Source organism: Ipomoea nil, unplaced genomic scaffold, assembly GCF_001879475.1.
Source record: "Ipomoea nil cultivar Tokyo-kokei standard unplaced genomic scaffold, Asagao_1.1 scaffold3069, whole genome shotgun sequence".
Classification (NCBI taxonomy): domain Eukaryota; kingdom Viridiplantae; phylum Streptophyta; class Magnoliopsida; order Solanales; family Convolvulaceae; genus Ipomoea; species Ipomoea nil.
In genome coordinates this window covers 5785711-5806994 of record NW_017619497.1, presented here as the reverse complement: position 1 = coordinate 5806994, position 21284 = coordinate 5785711, and the positions used below count along the sequence as shown (strand labels likewise).

The window sequence follows — 21284 nt, the reverse complement described above, 5'->3', positions numbered from 1 at the left end:
TAAATCTTCACATATTCACTAACATGTTTGGTCAGTTCGCATGTTATTATCTTAGGGTGGTCAATAGTTTAGTTTGCAGTATTTGGGAGAAGAGATCAATGTTTGAATCTCGGCGGTAGCAGTGTGGGGATTATGCTCAAAGTGGGCAGATTCTTTGTGCACACCGGCATTTGGCCATGTCTGTTGAGCTATTGAGTCATTGTAATTTACATCTTCCCAAAAGTGACCGGCGAAATTTCTGACAAAAAAAGTGACCGGCGAAATTTTTGGCAAATCTGGGTTGGTTGCTGGTCACTTTTTTTTGCTGGAAAAATCGTCGGAAGGTAGCCTAAACCCTAATGACCTGTGATAGTAGGTCATTAACTTATTTTTGGGCTTCATTGTACCTAAATAAATTGTTGATGTGTGTAATTGCACCTTTAAAAAGTTTAGGGACCTAATTGACTTTTAAGCTAAAGTTCGAGAGCCTATTTGACTTTTTTCCCTAGTTTAAATTAAATATTGTGTTCGTAACAAACTAACAACCATCATCTTCAACTAGCCATTAGAATTTCTAGGAATGTGGCATGCACGGCTCTGGGATATCAGACGCGCGCGTGGGTGATGGTTGGTTGCTTGCTGCCGGCTGACGTCATTCACTTGGCCTTTTCAGGCTTGCTGTCCACGTATTAATAGGGTTGAGATATCCGACATCTTTTAACAGTTGGGCTTTTCTGGGCCCATCGCTCCTTCATAGGCCCTCTCCATTGAATGGGTTTGTGTCAATATGCCCTAGCCCAACATTAATGAATTTTTGTAATTTATTGTAATTTAATTTAATTAATTATTTAGAATTAGTTTCACATAAGTGAAGTTCTTGTTGCCACATGTGCATTTATACAAGGTAGGACATTATACTACATACGATGTTATGTCACACGACAAACCAAAACCATGATTTTTATTTTTATTTTTATTTTTATTTTTATTTTTGTGATGAAAAAGTATGTTGTTATTATCTAATGATAAGTGTTGGGTAAAGCTCACTTTGTGAACATAGCCGACAAAGGATCACAAGAAGATAACCAACTTAGGTTGTCCATAGTTGACTGGCTCAAACCAAGAAAGTCAATGAAACACTCGTGCTGATAGTCAAATTTGTAACATTGTGATTACTAATTCAACAACTTGACAAGAAAAACTCACAACTAACCTAAGTTGTTGATTGTTGCGCTGACTGCTTTAAACTTAGAAAGTTAATAAAATTCTCTTGCTAAGAGTCACACTTATAACATTGTGATTACCAAATCAATAACTTAACCAATTTGATTGGGTTGTCCAAACAAAATTTGCCAAACCATTTTTTTTTTTTTAAGTCATTACAAATTTACAACATCGTATTTAAAAAAAAAAAGAAAAAAAAAAAAAACTATATAAATGAAAGCAAAGAAACTGTGACGGACTAAGCAGTAAGATAGCAATATCTCCTTTTCAGCAGCGATGATTACGACAACTCTTTTAAAAAAAAAGACTAAATACACATAATATACACACCAAATTCAGAGTGAAAGACGTAGGATCTGAAGTGAAGAACCTCCGATTTGTTAACAAGACATCATTGACTGGTGGTTGCTAAAAACGATGATTTTACTGAAATTAATTGATCCATCAGCTTTGCTGTTTGGGCATATTTGTGGTTTCTAAGCAATGGTCCCCAACCGTTGACATTATGCATGCAGTTACCAGTTATGATGTTCTTCATTCAGATCTCTCACTCATGGTAGGAGACAAAGGTACTGTCATTTGCTCTTTACCCAACAATCTTAATAACATTATTAAATGTTTGAAACAAGTGTTAGGTGATAATCATCTGTTTTTTGTCTATGGAAGCCTAAGTCAAACTATAAAATATAAATAAATATATGTTCATCTTACTCTTAGTTGTCTCCATTGGGAAATCTGCTCATTATGCCTAATCTTAGTTGAAACAAAGCCATCACTTATTAGGCCTTTTCCCTCTTGTCATTGTATGTTTTAGGTACTAAACACACTTCCAAATAAGCTTTCCTCTTTCCCATTTGTGGAAAATACACTTCATCATGACAACACAATATTAGCTAGCAATTAGCTATTTACACCTAAACCCAAGATCTCTACCTGTCCTTATGTTAGAACTTTCGAAGAGAAATAAATTACGAAATGTGCATTAGCAGCTACTCATTGTAATAAACCTATTGATATACGTGGTTATATGATAGTCCTACTTGCTTAGTAATTGGATATCATCATATGTAGTTAGTTACAGGGGCTTTACCTAGATATCTATGGATTTTTGAACCTGGATATCAAAAGATTTCTCTATCATCACTACTAGACAAGTCAACTCCATTGTCATTTTACTCGTAATTACATCAGCAACTTACATGTGTTATACCGGGCCTGACTGACCAATGGATGTCACGCCAACTATGTCAAAACTTTATCATCTTTACATCTCCTTGCCACCTAGTATAATTAGGACATCCTACTTAGTGTGTGGGCGGTTGGTTTCTCAAAACTTGCATTATACCAATCGGACGTTCTCGACCTCATATGGTCGGTGAATTTGCTTCCTGACATCTTTATTACATCCAATTTTTACAATGTGCGCGTCTCACTATAATTAAGTAGAATAAACTATAACCTCTGATCTATACCCGAAGTTTGTTTAATTTATGCTATCACATGCCATTTTTGCCTAGCTTTTTTAATGGAATGCTAAACACATGTTATATATAGTTCCGGTATTCAAATCACATCTCAATACGTATACTATAACGGACCAAATGATTATCTCTTAATATTACTATATTATTGTTAAAATTTAAAGTGAATCTTCAATTCATAATTGTTGTAATCGTAAAATACAAATGTTATCACTTATCGAGATGATGATTAATATTATAATTTTTAACAAATTGTGTTGTATTGAAATGGAGACATTGAAGTGACATGATTAAACTTTACCTACCAAATAAAATCAAAAGTAACTTAATTAAAACCTTTAAGTCCTTTCATGCTCCCATTTCCTCTGTTGAATAATACAAATATTGTTCTATATATCATGTATCTTATCTCTTTCCCCAATTATCAGCTCTATCATTGCCAACCCTTTTGTTTTCAAATTATGATATGACCCCTCCTTCACCAATGATCAACCACATCCAATCTTTGAGTGGCCATATAAAACATTTCTTATATTCTAAAGAGATACTGTTCAAATTCATTACTGATACGAAATGTTATTATCACACGTTAGCAGGTCGATTTTTAGATTTTTGTGGTCCCGTTCTTATAAATAAATGAGGCCCTACCAAAAGTACAAGCGCAATCTTTAAAACCAATACCGTAAAATAAATGACTCTTATTTTCAGTTACAGAATGATTTTGTCATGCTCAATTAATTAGGTCCTAATTATTAGGAGAGAGAAGTGATTTAGGAAAAACGGATGAGTTTTATAATTAATTGTAGATTTTTTTTTTTAATTTGTTAAGTAGCTAGGTCAAAAATAAATATTAGGCCCTCTAAAAATTGAGTTCATGTGCTGTTGCCCATCTTGCACGCCCTAAAATCCGGCCATGCACGTTAGATGAAATAGTGTTATATTATTGTCCTACAAACCACATGCATAGTCTATGACGTACAAATTTTATGGTTTGACTACATTATTGACGAATATGACATATTGATTCTATATCAATAACGTACAATAATGTAATTCTTATTTGTGATAGTACAATAATTTTTTCAAAATATTTCAATTCCTTCTCTATTATTTAATTTTTCTCTCCCTCAATATTTCTACTTACCCTCTAGATTCTTTCCCTCTCATCCTTCTCCAAGCTAGCACTCACTAAAGATAGTGTCTATATCAAAATCATCATATAAGGAAATACATTATAATGTCAATAAAAAATATTTAAAACATTTAAAATGTAGTACAACATTATTGCATAATTCATGGTACATATCTTATGCTTGAAATAATATATACCATACCCTTTAATATCTTATTTAACAAAAGAAAAATACAATATAATTCCATTATAAGTAAAATTAATTAAAGTCATATTAATCAATATTAGTAAAAAGTTGAAAAAAAGAAGCAATTATACAAATCTCAAGCAATAATGCCAATGACCTCATCAAGTGGGATGCACATTTTTAACAGGCAAAATACTATATATACTCTAAACTTTATACTTTCACACACAAAATTTTGATGTAAATTTTTGTAAATAATAACTTATCAAAATACGTCACATCAGAAAATAAAATTGAGAAAGTAAGATTTAAGAGTTCTATAGGTAGTAGAACTCTTTTAACCGTGGTACAAATTTGAACAAGTTGACATTTAAAAAAATAAATAAATAAATAAAATGAGAGTAGAAGACAGGTGGCAGGACATGAGTGGGTATTATTGGTGTTTAGGTGTGGGGTATGGGGTGGGGGTCTAGTGTTATGGAGTACAACATAAAGGAGACAATGCCTTAAAGTAAGCTGGTAAGGGTGCATGGTTGGCGGGTGGTCTTACAGACAGCCCCATGTGTTGTCAATTAGGACAATCAACCTTACACCCTATCGACTCAACGCGCTCTCCTTTCCACCAACGCGCGTTATTCACACACTTCATAACAACGTGTTCTTGCTGTCCGTCACTCCACTGCTACGTTAGCGCGTGAATAAAAAAAATATCTTTCCATAGCTTTTGCGAACCTCGGCTTAAGCGAAATAGCGACCCCGGCTCCATTTTCTTTTTCTTTTATTTATTTATTTTTAATAAAGATACTCCGTAATCCGTAATATATATATTTTCAATTTTCAATTTTCAATCAATTGAAACAATTGCTAACTATTACGAAATGATTTCCGTTAACGATAATATCATTCAATGAACTCGTTAACCAACCAAACAGCCCCCTATGGATCAACATGAAACTGTCTTCTTCTATATGAAATTCTAAATATATTTGGACTAGCAAAAATATTAGTTTTATTATTTTGTATTGACAAAAATATGACAAAATAGTATAAATTTTAACAAAATGCTATCATAAAATCTATATTATTAGAATCATATAAGTTGCGTTGCAAAAGAATATAACTTTGTCAAAAATAAAAAGTATCTTTATACTATGAGAAAATCTTGTTCATAATAATAGTGGGATAAAACGCGATATGTCTCTTTTAATTTAATTTGAAATTTTGAGTTTGTATGGACAATCTAACCAAGTTAGTCGTACAATTGACTTAATAACCATAAGATTTAAAGTTAGACTTCTAGTGAAGTTTGGTTAGTTCTGAGAATATGATTACAAATTTAATCTTGATGCGATTTAACCTATAATTGGACTTTTTTTTTTTTTTTTTTGGGATTCATAATTCAACACTTATCTTAACTGGTGTCCTCATCTTCGGCAATTCCTCAAAATAAATATTGATGCTGCTATGGATTTTGGCAATAAGTGTATGGGCTTTGGGTGGGTGATTCGCGATTATGTAGGTATTGTGCAGGGGTGGCTATGAAAAAAGGTTGAGGGTTTATTTACGGTTCGAGAAGCGGAGGCGATGAGTGCCTGGGAAGCGTTGAGCTGGATTAAAAGGAAAGGGCGGCGGAGAGTGATCTTTGAAACTGATGCGCAGGTGGTGACAATAGCGGTGGACCAGGGCGAAAATGATACTCCTTTTGGTGTTCTCATTAAGGATATTCGCACCATCTTGCAGCAGCTTGACTCGGCTACCTTCAGTTTTGTGCATCGGAGTGGTAATACGCAAGCTCATGTGATGGCAAAACAATCTTTATGTAATCCGGCCAATGAGCTGATTGAGTATTTTGATTGTATTCCTCGTTGCATTTCTAATTTGGTTTGTACGAATGTTATGAATTAATATATGTGCCTCTTGTGTTGTTTTTCAAAAGAAAAAAAAAAATCTTGCCTGTTTGACTAAAATTTATGGTGTGTTTGGTTCGCACATGAGAATCAGAATCGAAATGGGAATCAAATACTTGGTAATGGTAATGGGTTTTGGTGAAACTATTTTGCATGTTTGGTAGTAGGGTTAAATTGGAATGATTACCAATATTGATGTTTGGTTATATATAATTCTATAATAGGAATAAAAATTTTAAAAATACAAAAAAAAAAAATCAAAACAATTGATCCAAATATAATGATATACGATCCAAAGCACCAATATGAACAAAAAAAAAAAAAACTCAAAACAAAAATCTAAAAAAATTAATACAAACTTATAAATCAAATTACCAATAACATTGAATCATACCCATTTTTAATTCAAAAATGAAATTTTTTAATTGAAGAGATAATCAAATCTCATAATTATGTTTTAAAAAGTTATTAACTAAATATTAACTGTAATTTTGATTCTTATTTCTAAGGTGTAAACTCATAAACTAAACAAACTCTTACTTTGCTTTCTTTTTAAAATTCGCCATGAGTAAAAAAATACACAAGATAACCTCTAGATGTTTTTTTTTTTTTTTTTTTTTTTTTTTTAATTTGAGATATTCTAAATGCATATTATAATAATACTCCAATATATTAGGCCTTTTTTTTCTTTCTTTTTGAAATGATTGATGGGAAGTTTTTCTCTGAACAGTCTGAAGTAACTTTCTCCTCTGTGCATGACAATTAATAAATTATTACTGTATTATTGTTGTTATTATTATGATTATTATTGTAGTAGTGGGTTATATTCCAACAGTCTACGTTCATGGGAAGTCCAAGAGGATGACATTAGCAGAATCAGAGTGAAGCAAAAAAGTTACTTAATTCTGGGAAGATATGTTCATCTTTAAGACTTGTGTGCTTCTGATTTGGAACCCTAATCCTACGTCCCCTACTAACTGCAACTCTGCAAGCATGACAAAAATAATGGCTACTTAATTATTTGGGATTATTTGTTTCACTTTTTGAAGTGGAGTAGGTGTATCCCTTATTCACTATTAAATCACCTTCTTGGAGGGAGAGGAGATGGATTATTCAAAATATATTAAATTTTAAAAAAATTATTCCATACTTATTCTCATGTATCTGTACAATTCATCGTCATGTCATTGATTCAAACTTCACTATAAGCTTACACATCATAATTACATATATATAATAATGCTAATTAGGGTTAAGATGAGTGTGTAGTCTTGAAGTGTATGGAAATAATTTTTTTTAAAAAGTTATTATTATTAAATGTGATTCTCCTAGTACACTGTACATGTGATATGCTAGCCAGAGTTGAAAAGTTGACAGTCTCTCGAGTCTCGACATGTTCGGTTTGTGCTAGGAGAATTTTGGTTAAAATAGTTCCTATCCTCTAAGGAATTAGTTAGCTTTCATAGTGCTTCACGTGTCGGAAATTTCGTCGATGAGGGATAAGTGACACTTAATTATGGAAAATTAGACCGGTCGTGTTACGTGTCAGCATTGAATGGACTAAAGTTTGTTCTTCCAAAAGGTTGAACCCCAACCCTAAGGGCCCCCCACACCTTGGCCTGACAGAGCATTTTGGACTAAAGTTTGTTGGATGACACTCCACGAGTCTTCTGTTTGTTCGAGTGACCTCAGTATCCCTACTTCATAGATCTCATCACTTACCAAGTTTGGACAATGCGGAGAATTACTTGTATTCTCATACCACACACATTTAGACTAATCATGTTTGTTATGAGTAAGACCTCTGGGGTGACAAAATACTTAATTGTGAATTTTAAGGTAATGAACATCAATTTAAATTGAAAGTGTCATCTTGCGTAGCCCACACCTCATAATATAGTGGGATTATTTCTCTCACGTATTAATCTGTGAAGTCATTGACATTTCATTGTAAAAGATTGTATCTATTACTTTATCGATGTAGTCATGTAGGGATATACCTCAATTATATTTGTATGTTTATTAATTAAAATTGTAATGTATCGTATATATTTACGGAGTAATATTTTAAAAAGAAAATCATTTTGTAATTGTACTTCTCTTCGAATTTTCCAACTATGCAAACGCCGTGTAATGTACTTATGTAAGGATGTCCAAATTCATGCATTGCCAACAAGTCAACAACGTTGAAATGAAACCTCGTATAGTATACTGCCGGATTCATTTCATTTGTATTTACATATATTCTCTGTTTTTTTTTTCTTTTTTAATAATAATTTCACTAAGCATAGTAACACTGTTACGCTATCTTTCCTATGTCACAGCAAAATCTGGAGGGAGGAGATGCCACGTGGCGCAAATCGTGAAGCAATCCGTTAATCCTAAGAAAGTAGGTTCTGCCACGTCTTCAGAAGAAATCAAACGGCGGCACATGTTGCCTGTCGCCGCGAAGTGACGGCGTTGTCTTGTGTCTCCGTAATCCCGGTCCCGACGACGCCGGCGGCGGCGGCGCCACCGACCTTATCAGCGCGAAATTCAAGCCCTTGAAAAACGGGTGGGTCTTCACGTCAGCCGCCCCGCGCTTCGACCCGAGCCGCTTCGTCGGGTCCTTGTTAAGCAACGCGGAGATCAGATCCCGCGCGTGGACTTCACTCATGCTCGCCGGCGTTTCGTTGGGGAAAGCCAAGGGCTCCTTCACTATGCACCGCAGCGTATCCCCATTCGATGCACCCGCAAATGGAGTCCGCCCGTACATCATTTCGTAGATGAACACCCCGAACGCCCACCAGTCGACGGCGTTCCCGTGGGGCTGCCCGGACGCCACCTCCGGCGCCACGTACTCGTGGGTCCCGACGAAAGAACACGACCGGGCCGTCACCGGCTCCGCCACGAACAACCGGCTGTTGGAGAGCGTCTGAATCTTCTTCGACCTGAACAGCCTGCCGGAAATGCAAGAAAACGGAGTGGGTACACGAGCCGACGACGGCGAAGCCGGCGGGTCAACAGAGAAGTCCGGCGATTCAACGGCCGCCATTGCATCGGAGCAAAGAGATAAATCAAAGTCCGTCAGCATAATGTGACCGTCCGATCTAACCAACACATTTTCCGGCTTCAAATCTCTGTATATTATCCCCAACATGTGAAGGTATTCTAACGCGACCAAAACCTCAGCTGCATAAAACCTGGGATACACGAAAACAGACAAATGAATAAAAACAATTCTTGAAACTTTATAAAAAGGTGAAAACTTCACCAATATTGAATGAGAGAAAAAAACCGAAAATAGCACTGAAATGGCAAAATCCCAATTTTGAGATTTGAAAGGTGAACAAACCAAGGAAAATCCCAGAAAAGGTAATGGGAAATAGGGTCTAAAAATGGCCTAGAAAGGTTAGATGATGGGCGAAAAACTCACAAGAAATGTCCTTTTTAGCACAAGCAAACAATGCAATCTCAGAGAATCATTTTCATTGAGAAAATCAACATTCCATTGCCATATCTCAGTAAAATGGGTGTACAAATGCATGTATATATAGGCAGAGAGATATATAGAGAGAGAAAAAGGGTACCTAGCAGAGGAGAGAGAAAATCGTTTATTGAGCTGTTTGTGTCGGAGAGAATGCAAGTCGCCGCCGGAGCAAAACTCCATCACGACACACGAGAACTGCGAGGCTTGGAATTCAGCGTAGAGGGTAGGCAAGAACGGGTGGTCCAACATTCTCATGATTTTCCTCTCAGTCTCCGCCCTCTGAACTTTCTTCTTGAGCGCCAAAACCTCGCTGTCCACCACTTTCATGGCGTACACTTGGCCCTCGCCGCCGCCGCGGAGGCGGCAGAGGTAGACTCTCCCAATGTCGCCGCTGCCGATCTGGCGGACCAAGCTGAAGTCCCGGAAGCTCAGCCCCCGCTGCGTCGACCCGCCGGAGCCCGCCGCCGCCTTGCGAAGCGCCTGAAACGAAGAATCCGAGGAGCGGTGGGGCTTCAGCGCTGCCGTCGCGTTCTGCTCCGGCGAGCTCGTGGGGAGATCAAAAGACAGCCGGCTAAAACTCGTGCAGTGACTGTGATCGCTACTACTCATCGAACTTTTACTGGAGTTCACGCCTTCGGAAACATTAACCTCGTCGGAACAACCATTAACGTAATCAAGCATTTTCCGAGGACACGAAATCTCCAGGGGGAAACAAGAAAAATCGCAAGCGCAAGCGCATAATATTCGGAAACAATGGATTTATTATCGATGAGGATGGAGGGTGCTGCTTTTCTGTCTGTCCCCTTTTCCCGCAGAATCAGATGCCAAAAATCCAAGCATTCAAGAAAAATGTTGGAAGAAGGGAATGATGAACAGTGAAAAAGGGGATTAGATAGAGGAATCAAGAAAAAGAGCAAACAGAAGCCAATGTTTCACAGTCCAGAAAAGAGGTAACCTTTAGATACAGTCATATATAGAGAGAGATTACGGTATTGTGTGGACCAAAAAATCAGAGATAGATAGAGGGAGAGAAGTCTGGTGTTGTGTACTTTGTGCCGGGCTGGTTTATGAACTATGGTTTTATGGTTTGAAAAGAACCAGGAGTTGGTGAGAGAAGATGGGTTTACACTCTCCAAGCTTGCCTGGACTAGGTGGTTGTGTTATTTATGCTGTGGATTACGGTCTGGTAATACATTAAATTACCACTATCACTCTGGGGCTTAGTGTAATGGTTCGTAACCTGAATTAAAAGTCATGATTAAAAATTGTAGTGTAAAGTTTGAATTACACTGAGAGTATAGGAAAAAGGTCTACAAATGTTGAAATGTCTGAATTGAATTTCTTGTATGCACATGAAGATTAAAATTTAACCGGTGATTGCGAGATAAAATTAATTTTTATTACAAAAGAAAGGGATACCCACATATACTAGTTACGCCTACACCAAGGCTCAAAACTAAGATATCCCATAAAATGTCAATTAGATATTAGTGGACTACAAGCCACTTGGTCAAGATAAAATTAATTACCACTGTAAATAATGCTGGTGTTGACTGTTGAATGGTGAAATGACATTTTCTTTCCTTTCAATAATTAACAGTAGGGTAAAAGTTTCCGCGACAATAACATTTTAACATCCGTCTGGTGCCGTGCTGCGTCAACGGTAAATTCAAATTCATTATGACCCATTGATCCTAAAGTATAAATTAAAGACTGAACAAATTTGACTCACGTTAGAGTGGTTTAAAATTCGACAATTTTAATTGTTTTTTAATAGTCCCGGGCTAAAGAGTAGTCACAAAGCAAGCTTCAATTATAGTGTACTTTCGAATAGCAGTTATGAGTTTTTCAATAAATCAATGACAAAACAAATTAAATGGATTCAGAATTGATGATTGAATGGGTGAAACTTAATTTTTGCATTTGAAAGGTACGTTTATTTTGCACTCCATAATTATTGTACACTTATATATAATATAGTGATAACCAACATGATTGCCATGGTGGTTCAGCACCTCGTCCCTAAAGCATGAGGTGAGGAGTTATGGAAAAAATCAACCACAATAATATGCACCGGAAGGTCTAGAAAAAAAATTAATTAACTTACACAAAATTATCATCACCTATGACTTCTTTTTCACTTGATCATATATATATATATATATATATATATATATATATATATATATATATATATATAGACACACACAACACAATTACATATTCAAAGATGAATGTATTCCAAGAGATGAGATTAGCTATATAGGTCTATTTCCGAACAAGTTGGGCAATGAATAATAATTCTAGGACAATGAGTAGGCCTAAATAATAGGAGTCAAGATGGCTAGCTAGTTGGGAACTTGGGTTAGTTCTAATTTAACATAGTAAGTAATACTATTCAATACATGATAGTTGGGTCTATAATTGTTTCTGTCATTTTCTACACTTTTTACAAGGGTGTATTAAAATACAATAGTGTAATGTCCGTGTGCGGAGACAGTATACGGTGGCGATGGCGAAGGCGGAGGCGCTAGTAATACGGGAAACGCTATCCTAACTATGGGGAACAGGAATGGGAGAAGTAGATGTTGAGACTGATTCTCAATTATGTTATTATCCAATTGTCTCTAATTCTAGTTTTTCTGATTTCGGCCTTTTAGTAGATGATGTGAAATATGCAGCCTCTATGATAAATGGGGTTAGCTTCGGTTATGTAAAGCGATCTGCGAATCGTGCAGCCCATGCAATAACTCGGGAAGTCGTTTTCAAGTTAGGTTGCGGTGAGTGGTTTGATGTCCCACCACCTTATCTGGTTCGGATTTTTGCTAGTGATTTAATGAATTAAGTTGTTTACTTCAAAAAAAAAAAAAAAAAAAAAAAAAAAAAAAAAAAAAAAAAAAAAAAAAAACTAGTTCAAGATTTGTCTAGTATTTTATTTTATCAAATATAAGTCAAAATTCAAGAAGAATGCGGAAATACTAAAATTATATAATCATTTATTGACTTCAAAAAGACTAATAATAAGTATTTCAACTTGATCATAAATGATTGAAAGAAATAATATATTTTTATTTTTGTTGTCAGTTCAAATTCTTTATATTTGATCACTTAATTATTTAAAATGTAATACTTTTAATCTCAGAATGAAAATTGTATTACTTTTAGTCATTCTCAAAAAAATAAAAGTAACATATTTTAAATGGTCAAGATGTTAAATTAATTAATTTTGAATTTGACAATAAATAATACAATAATATAAAAAAAAAGTATAATTCATAAATTATACAGGAAAATTGGTGAAGTAAATCACAAAATAAATATTTTTAATTTTTTTACTTTTATACAAGAGGAATTAATAAAATTTGACCGTCAGTGGGGTCACCAACTTTATACTACGGAGTATTTACTATGCCACACGTATGAATTGAAATGCTTTGTTTTACAGTTTTACCTTTTCTACGGTCAGTGGTGACGTCATGTATCCGGCACGTGCGCGTTTGGTCGTCTGCGTAAACTGCACATGGCGGATGGAAAAGGGCGTTGCGTAAATTGTCATGCGCGTAGTGTTTAGACCGCGTTAAGTTTCGAACTTCCACTTTTCAATTCACGAATATACCCTTTCTTCTAGATTGTTTTATTATTATTATTATTATTATTATTTTTTGACAAACATTATTATTATTTTTTTTTATCCTCCGTTTGGTCAATTCCACTTCCTTATGCATGTACTACTCCGCCGCGCGCCGCCCAGTTGCCCCGCCACTGAAATTCTTTGTTTTCTTTCCCTCTTTGTAATTTATATTTATATTTGTATTTATAAATCATTCTGACTTTCTATTTAGACATAAAGTCAAAATTTAAAATTGTAAAACATTAAAGAATTTTTTTTTTCAAATATCAAAGGGCAAATAAGTAATTTTATTTAGAATAAACAAATAGGTTATAATTATTTAAGTACTCAAAACTAAAATAATATCAATTTAAGTGATTAAATTTTGAATCATTTAGTCTCATAATGAAAAATTTGTAGAACATGATATTTTAGGTTCTACTTGAGAGAGCAGTCTTATCAAATCTTCATCATTGAATTGAAATTTTTGTAATTTATCGGTCCAATAAAAATTAATTCAAATAATTTTTGGAGGAAGGTTAGAGCAACATACTCTGTCCCATCCGCTCTTCTAAACATATCATTATTAAGTCAAAATCAACAAAACATAGTTGCTCTACTAATTAAACTACTCTATAATGTTCATTTTTTAACATGGTATTATATGAATACAAAAATTTAAAAAAAAAATCATAACTAAGTTGATTAAATTATTAGTTTGGTAACTATTCTGTATAAAGTTTCAAGTTTCACTTCTAGTGAAAGTGGTCTATTAACATTCTCTATGGTCTTTAAAAAATTGGATAAGTACATGAGAGTGTTTTTGTATAATGTATATATTATTAAGTTCATAAGTATTATACAATGAATAGGGATAGGACTATGTCTTATTTTATAGTTTCTGGTCAACTTTTTCAAATCAAGTATGGCTTAGAAATAATTAAAGAAATATATGGTAGTTTAAACACTACAAAGAATCAACATGATCAGAGCCTTTATTCTTCTTTCCCCCCCCCCCCCCCCCCCCCCCCCCTTCCATGACGATTTGTGTGTTATTCTTTTCGGTCACGATTCTAAATGTCTTATTCCAACTTAACATAATGTCATGGTAAATTGTCCATTGTTTTACTATTAGTTGTTATTTCGACTTTAAATTGAAAGTTATATATTTTCCCTTCTTGACAGTCACGAAACATGCAACTTGACTTGTGAGTCTTCAGATCCATTTACAGAAGATAATGACCCTCTTTGATAAATGGTTGTTAGCTGATTGAGTTAATTAGATGGTATAATTAGTTGATAACATTAGCTGATGGTAGAAAGATTTTTGGTAAATTAGCCGTTAGCTGATAGCTGTTTGGTTTAATTTCTTTTATCAAAAAGCTAATTGAAAATTTTGATTTGAGTAGCTTTTTGAATTTTAGCATTTTGGAGTACAAAAAGTTAATTAGCCAAACACTTATATTGATTTTTAAACCAAGTCAAACAACTAATAATGGTCAAATAAGCCAAAATTGACATATAAACTAACTAGTTTACCAAATAGGCCAAAGTGTTATATTGTTAATAGTGTGAATATTAAAAGTAACATATTTTAAATAATTGAAAGAACAAAATTGATTAATTTAAAAATCGAAATAAAAACAAAACACACAATAATTAAATGACTAAAACTGAAAACAACTCAAGCTACACTTTTTTTTAAAAAAAATAATAAATTTATAAAGAAGAAAAAAAAAAAGTTGAGTTGAATTGAAATTGTAGATTATTTTGGTGTACAAATTTAAAAAGATGGGTCCCAAAAACAAAATTCCTTTTTCCATCTTTTCCCAACATTTGCTTATGGTCTTTTGCATGAGATTCTGCGAAACGAATTATTTTGTTTAAATTTCCAACCAAAAAGGCTTACATAATGGTTTTTTTAAGTGTACGTTTTTGCCAGACTTTTATGTAATGAAATTGACATTTAATCAATTTTTGTTTCAATTAAAATGTTGTTTTTTAATCCACCTCATTCATAAAGGCTTAGAGCATCCTTATCAGTTGGGGTTATTTCTAAATTATTTGTGGGTCTTACATCCACCTCATCCTCCATTATCTCACTCTATCACAAAAAACTCTTCTCCACATCAATTTTGAGTTATTTCTCAGTTTTTATGGACTCACCATTTAATACACTATATTTTAGTTATTTATTTATCTATTTTATTTATAAATTTATAATTTTAATAAAAAAATAATGAATTGTAAAACAAAATAAAAGAAAATAATAAAAAGTTAACTATACTATAAAAATCTATACGGTAATTGTAAAATAAAATAAAATAAAATAATAATTAAAATTAATTACTTAAATAAAAAAACAAAATATAATTAAAAATAATTAATTATTTATGATATTTTATAAAAAAAAAAAGTTAAAACAATAAAAATAATATTTCTCTTTCCTTGGGAAAAGAAATATCTCAACCCTTGCAGGATGATTCTTTTTAAATTATTTCATTCCCACATCAGCTTTGCTATTCACTTGAGAGAATTAATTCTGACATCAACTCTCAAAACTTCTCTATAGTGGCTTACTACTTGATTTTATCCATAATAATAATAATAATAATAATAATAATAATAATAATAATAATAATAATAATAATAATTATTATTATTATTATTATTATTATTATTATTATTATTATTATTATTATTATTTTAAAACAAACAATCAAAAGATTACTATTAAAAGAAATCACTAATAAAGACCGGGGAGGTACCCTCCTAGTACATAAGTTCAGGCTGAGAGCCAACTGCCTTGGCAAGTGCATGGGCACACTAGTTCATAGAACGGTTAATATGGCAAAATATACAAGAAGAAAACGTGTTAACAATTCAAGTGAAGCACATGCATAAACAACCAAGGCCACCTATGACCTATCCGGTTGAAGACGTTTGATAGCACAGACCAGAGTGAGGCAATCAGACTGAAATTGAGCGAACACCACCCCTCTTGCTTAGACGATTTACAATAGAGCCTTCTTGCACGCGATTACCTCTATCATTTGTGGGTCTTGCACACAATTCAACGGATCATTTGTGGCAGCCATGAACCACCCGTTCTCATCAAACAAGCAAGCACTATATATATATATATATATATATATATATATATATATATATATATATATATATATATATATAAAGTATTGTGATATTTTGTAAATAAAAAAATTATTTATAAAAATTTCACCACTAATTTTTATTTAAAAAGTAAACCTGGTACCTTTTTGATACTATAAGATTTTCGATCATATTATTATATATAATTCGTGGTGTTGATTATTTTATTTAATTACAATATCATAGAGACATTAATACATTATATCTACAAAGGGTGCAATTGAGTCTAGTAAAGTCTTAGTAATCAAAGCTTAATTAACACTCTGCTTGATTAAAAAAAAAAAATTGAAGTTTGAGCTCCACTCAGCTCAGCTCAAGCTTGTGCTATTTGAGCTCAACTCAACAAACTTCTAATTTTATTCTTTTTCTTTTTCATAACAAATTATAATAATAAGTATCTTACAATTAAATACGAGGACAAAACTCAATATTACATATTAATTATAATCATTTATAATATAAAAATATAAACATATTAGTTAAATTTCTTTTTATATATAGAACTCAGTTAGACTCTTGAGCTATGCAAACAAAGTATTAAAATACTTGAATTCAGTTTTTTTTTTTTTGTTACTTAACTCACCACTAACCAAAGTGAAATGAAACATTCATTGAATCAAGCTTGAGTAATTAACTTGACTATGTGGTCCAATGGTACCCGGGTTGGACTTCCATTTGAAAGATTGTGAGTTCGAGCCTCAGTTGAGGCGTTATTAGCTCTTTGTGTTTCAGTAGGTTGAGAAAGTATATGAACAGATACTACAATGTAATAGAGCTAGTAGCATTCAAAAAAAAAAATTAACTTGTCTCTGTCATTTTAATTCTCATGTTTATTATTCATTGGTAAATCCAACTCTTCTTTCTTTAGTTATTTTTTTTAACAATTTATTATAAATTTTAAAATTGAACCCTTTTTTATGTTTAATATCATTTTTAAAGTACATAATTTGTAAAGATATAAATTTTATGCACTAATACTAAACTAAAACATAAATTTCAATTTAATCTCGTTAACCAAACAAAACACATAAAACAGACCGAAAGATATAATTATTTATTAAAAAAATTAAAAAAAAATACTACCATTATTTTTACTTATAACGGTAGGTACAATGTTTCTTTTCTCACTTTAAAACTTTTCAAAAAACAAATAACTAACAATTATGGTATGGTACAGTGGAGTCAAGTGTCAATCAAGCAAATTCAATTAAAGTTTCTTTTCTCTTTGGCCCATAATGTCACAGAAAGATTGAACCATGGTGACCCAATAAATGTTAGTTATTGGTTTATATTGAAATTGGGAATCCAATATTATCTGGATGAGAGTGAGATATGAGGAATAAATACCTTGTTGAAGTGACTTGCTTGCTTGCTGCAGACACGAATTGGGATTTGACGAATTTCACGTAAGTAACGATGATAAATAATGCAGACCACTTAGTCAAACAAATGTGCCGTTCTCATGTTTTGCAAGTAAATCTTGGAATATAATATTAATCACACGATTACGGTGACGCATGCCGGAATATATGCATTATAATTCCTTGACCGTATGTCTATGCCCCGTTGTTCAACCAAAATAGATGTAGTTTTTATTTATTTATTTTGTAATGCTAAGATTTGTGTCTACAAAGATTAAAATTCTAAAATCTAGGCGAATATCACCGGGTAACATAAAGAATCTGTATTCCAAGTTGTATCGAAATAAATGATGATTTCAACCAATTTGTACCAATTGAATATTTAATTGCTATGTATTTATAGTTAAGTAGCTAGACTGATATGTAGATTGTTAATAGAAAATTAAACATTCTTAAAAAAAAAAAAAAAAAAAAAAAAAAAAAAAAAAGAAGGGTACTAAAACCCATCCTTTTTATATTATATGTATTATGGTACATATCTTGTCAAGAATGTTCAAAGGAATTGGACATAAAGAGCATTTATTCCAAGCACATACATCATGGGTGCAAATATCTGGAATTTATACTTGGGCAAAAAAGAACATATCATCAAATATAATGGAGGAGGATTAGAGAATAGACTTCAAGCCTATAAAAGCTAAATTTCTCTAACCCCACACTCCGCTCCGACATGATAGTACGTGGAGAAGTAGTAAATTAAAGTGATTCACCAATCCATTAGGTGCAGTGAGAGGATTACGTACTGTCTGATCTGATGCCTACAAGGATACATTGGTTGTAACTCTGATCTCACACTATGACTAACAATGCTTGATCTTGTTTTCTTACCTACAATTTATCACTTAAAAATCAACTGAGTTGTCTGTGAGGGCTAAAGACACTAGAACTTATATCTTAGCTAGTCCACCTTTTCTATTAATAGGTAAAGACTTCTAATCTAACGTGAATAAAACCCACTTAATTTGCCAAACCACATAGCAGAAAAGAAGAAAATCACATGCATGCATGACATGCCATCAAGATTGGAAGCAAATTAAAAGGGAGTTCTACCACTTGGCTATTACCATCACATAATGGGGATGGAAGGGCCCCATGAAAGAACAAATCCGGCCAGAAAGCTAATGTATATGAATGGACATGCACCAGTCGATCCTCCTCTCCCATATTCATCTATCAATGCCTGCCATCCATGGCCCTCTGCTCTGCTCATCCAATTAATTGAGATTTGGATGGTTGATGTGTACCTCAAAGACTGGAGTTTGGACAAGATCCAAAAAGTTGTACAAATTACCTAGTATAGACACCGAAATTTAAATTTCTATTAAACTTAAGTGTCCGTTTACTAATGGAAACAATTCTTTGTTCTGTGTTTTTTAATTTTTCAGTTTTCATTTTCTATTTTCTATATATATAATTTTTACTTTGAAGTCTAATATATGTGAAATTTAAATATTCAATATCTGAACCAAACTTGTATTACGATATAACACAACTAAAAATATCTGAGGACCATGGTCTACACAGTTGTGTAAATCATGAATACAAAGTTACATTTCTAATATGCTAAAAATACACTATTTGGGTACTGAATATATATTATTTGATAGTATACAAAATATTGTACTTTCAATATTCAAATAATATACTTTATATACACAAATAATGTATATTTAGTATATTAAAAATGTACTTTTTATTTATAGTCGCACGTAGAATAATGATTGCATTCATCTTTTGTATTTATAAGCTTTGTCTTCATGTGTAAAATTTCATCACTAGCTGCTAAGTTCTCGTGACAAATTCTGCGTAAGTTTTGGTTTTCCATGTCATGCATATATGTTGATAGAAACTGAAAATTATTAATTCATCAAGAAAGTGATAGAAAGATCTATATTATATTCAAGATGCCATTCTTGTTTGCATGGCCAACTTAACGCCAAAACTTGTGCCCCAATTGATTGATGGAAATAAAAGGATTCCTTTTACTATTGTTAACTCATGTGAATGACACGATCCTCCATCACGTACTATGAGTTGAAAAAGCATGCAAGCTATATATGAGGCTGCAATATATAGTTACCAATTATAAAATTAGGAATCTATATATGGGAAATGGTGGAAGAAATTAAACGACCACAAAGCTAGTATATTTGTGCCAATATTTTAATTTCACCTTTTTGTGGGTCACATTTGATATAATATTCCACTAAATTAAAGATGACAAAATTGAACAAGCTAAGGATTGGAATGACTTTGAGGTGAAATTTTGCTTATTTTTCGTTTTACTCATAACTTGAACAATTCTTGTTAAGTTACTTTCAATTCAAAAACACATATTTTTTTTTGTGACGAGGAAATTAAAATTCGATCGCATCCACTACTTAAAGGTGTACATTGAGTAAATAACTGATCGGCTCAAACTATTAATTATCTGCTCCCACAATCAAATTTAGAACTTTGTAATTACCAAGCCAACAACTCGACCAACATGGTTGGGTTGCCCTCAAAAAGAAGTCAATATATTATACAGTTCCATAGCAATATAGCATAGAATTGTAATAGTTGGTAAGTGAACTACTAATATAGTACAAGTTCGGAGTCTCAGAATTTTGAACATTATATCGTAAAGAGTGCACTATGTTAGTCAGACCGTGATAAAATTATTGAATGTTATATGCTAATACAGCCATGTCAATATATATACTTGGTTGTATATAATTTACCTGCCACTGCACACCTCCATCAACATAGCATGTATGGTGTTTAATTACAATTAATAGATTGTCTGATTATTTTATTAATTGACGCTTCCAACGCTTGTAAGCTTATCATGTGAGGACTCAATGCAACCATGTGTCCACACTCTATCAACATAACATACATTTTTTTTTTTCAATTAAATTAAATTGCGTGCCATGCATATATTAATTTTTGTTACTAATTAATCTTGTTTGCAAACTTTCAAGCTTAGCTATAATTGACCCATACTGATTTACCTATTTATGATCTTTTGTCGACTAAAATCACAAGACAGGCTTAACACAAAATCAACTTTAAATAATGGTTGCAGATCGAGTTTCTTGTAGGGACATAAAATTTACTCAATCTCCTAATACATTTTTAATCATCTAGTAAAAAAAGGATGTTGTAAGAAAGGCCTACCCATTTGACAGGTAAAATAGATATGATAAGCACTATATGTTGGAAAGACAAAAGTGTCCCATGAAGATATAATGTTGTTTCTTTCGTAGGGTCATGTCAAAAATATATAGTCCTACCTAAAACCTAGAAAAAAAGTTATAGTATATTGTGATTTGATAAGCAAATCTTGGTGATTAGCACTAAATACACAAGTTGATCAGCAGATTTATTAGGCTGCGAATCAGAGTTTGAGATATGTTGTTGGATTCTTTCCTTGTTTCTCTAGATTTGTCACTTAATTATCATCACTCTTTTTGTGTTGATTTTAGTGAGGAGATAAGTTTAGAAGTAATCAACGACCACAATTGCAGATCCGAATCTTCTACTTTTATAAGTAAATACAAACTCCTACTTTAATTTGCACTTTAATTACCTTTAATTTTGAGTCACTAACTCATTATATGCACTTTAATAGGTGGCAAAGTTAATTTTTTTTTTAAATGATGCCTACTGAACAATGGTTTCATGTTTCACATTTGTCGTCTTTGCTTTGAATTAGATT

The 21284-nt window shown here is 32.8% G+C and overlaps 1 protein-coding gene and 1 long non-coding RNA gene across 2 annotated transcripts; both read right to left on the bottom strand.

Moving 5' to 3' along the window:
- Positions 1-22: 22 nt before the first annotated feature.
- LOC109165790 lies at positions 23-17251 on the bottom strand. The gene is made up of 4 exons (XR_002051587.1): positions 17241-17251; positions 5814-5816; positions 4679-4685; positions 23-188 (listed from the first exon to the last, which is right to left on the bottom strand). It is a non-coding gene; the product is annotated as an uncharacterized LOC109165790 (long non-coding RNA).
- On the bottom strand, positions 8056-10505 carry LOC109165788 (protein kinase PINOID-like). The gene is made up of 2 exons (XM_019314717.1): positions 9480-10505; positions 8056-9092 (listed from the first exon to the last, which is right to left on the bottom strand). The coding sequence occupies exons 1-2, from the start codon at positions 10058-10060 to the stop codon at positions 8318-8320; spliced, it is 1356 nt and encodes a 451-aa protein (XP_019170262.1). The 5' UTR covers positions 10061-10505; the 3' UTR covers positions 8056-8317.
- Positions 17252-21284: the final 4033 nt, after the last annotated feature.

Bases quoted from the DNA above. Each gene is read 5' to 3' on its own strand.
- LOC109165788 (XM_019314717.1), bottom strand. From the start codon at position 10,060: ATGCTTGATTACGTTAATGGTTGTTCCGACGAGGTTAATGTTTCCGAA. The intron at 9,093-9,479 runs GTACCCTTTTTC...CGTGTATCCCAG, and splicing joins TTTTCTCTCTCCTCTGCTAG to GTTTTATGCAGCTGAGGTTT.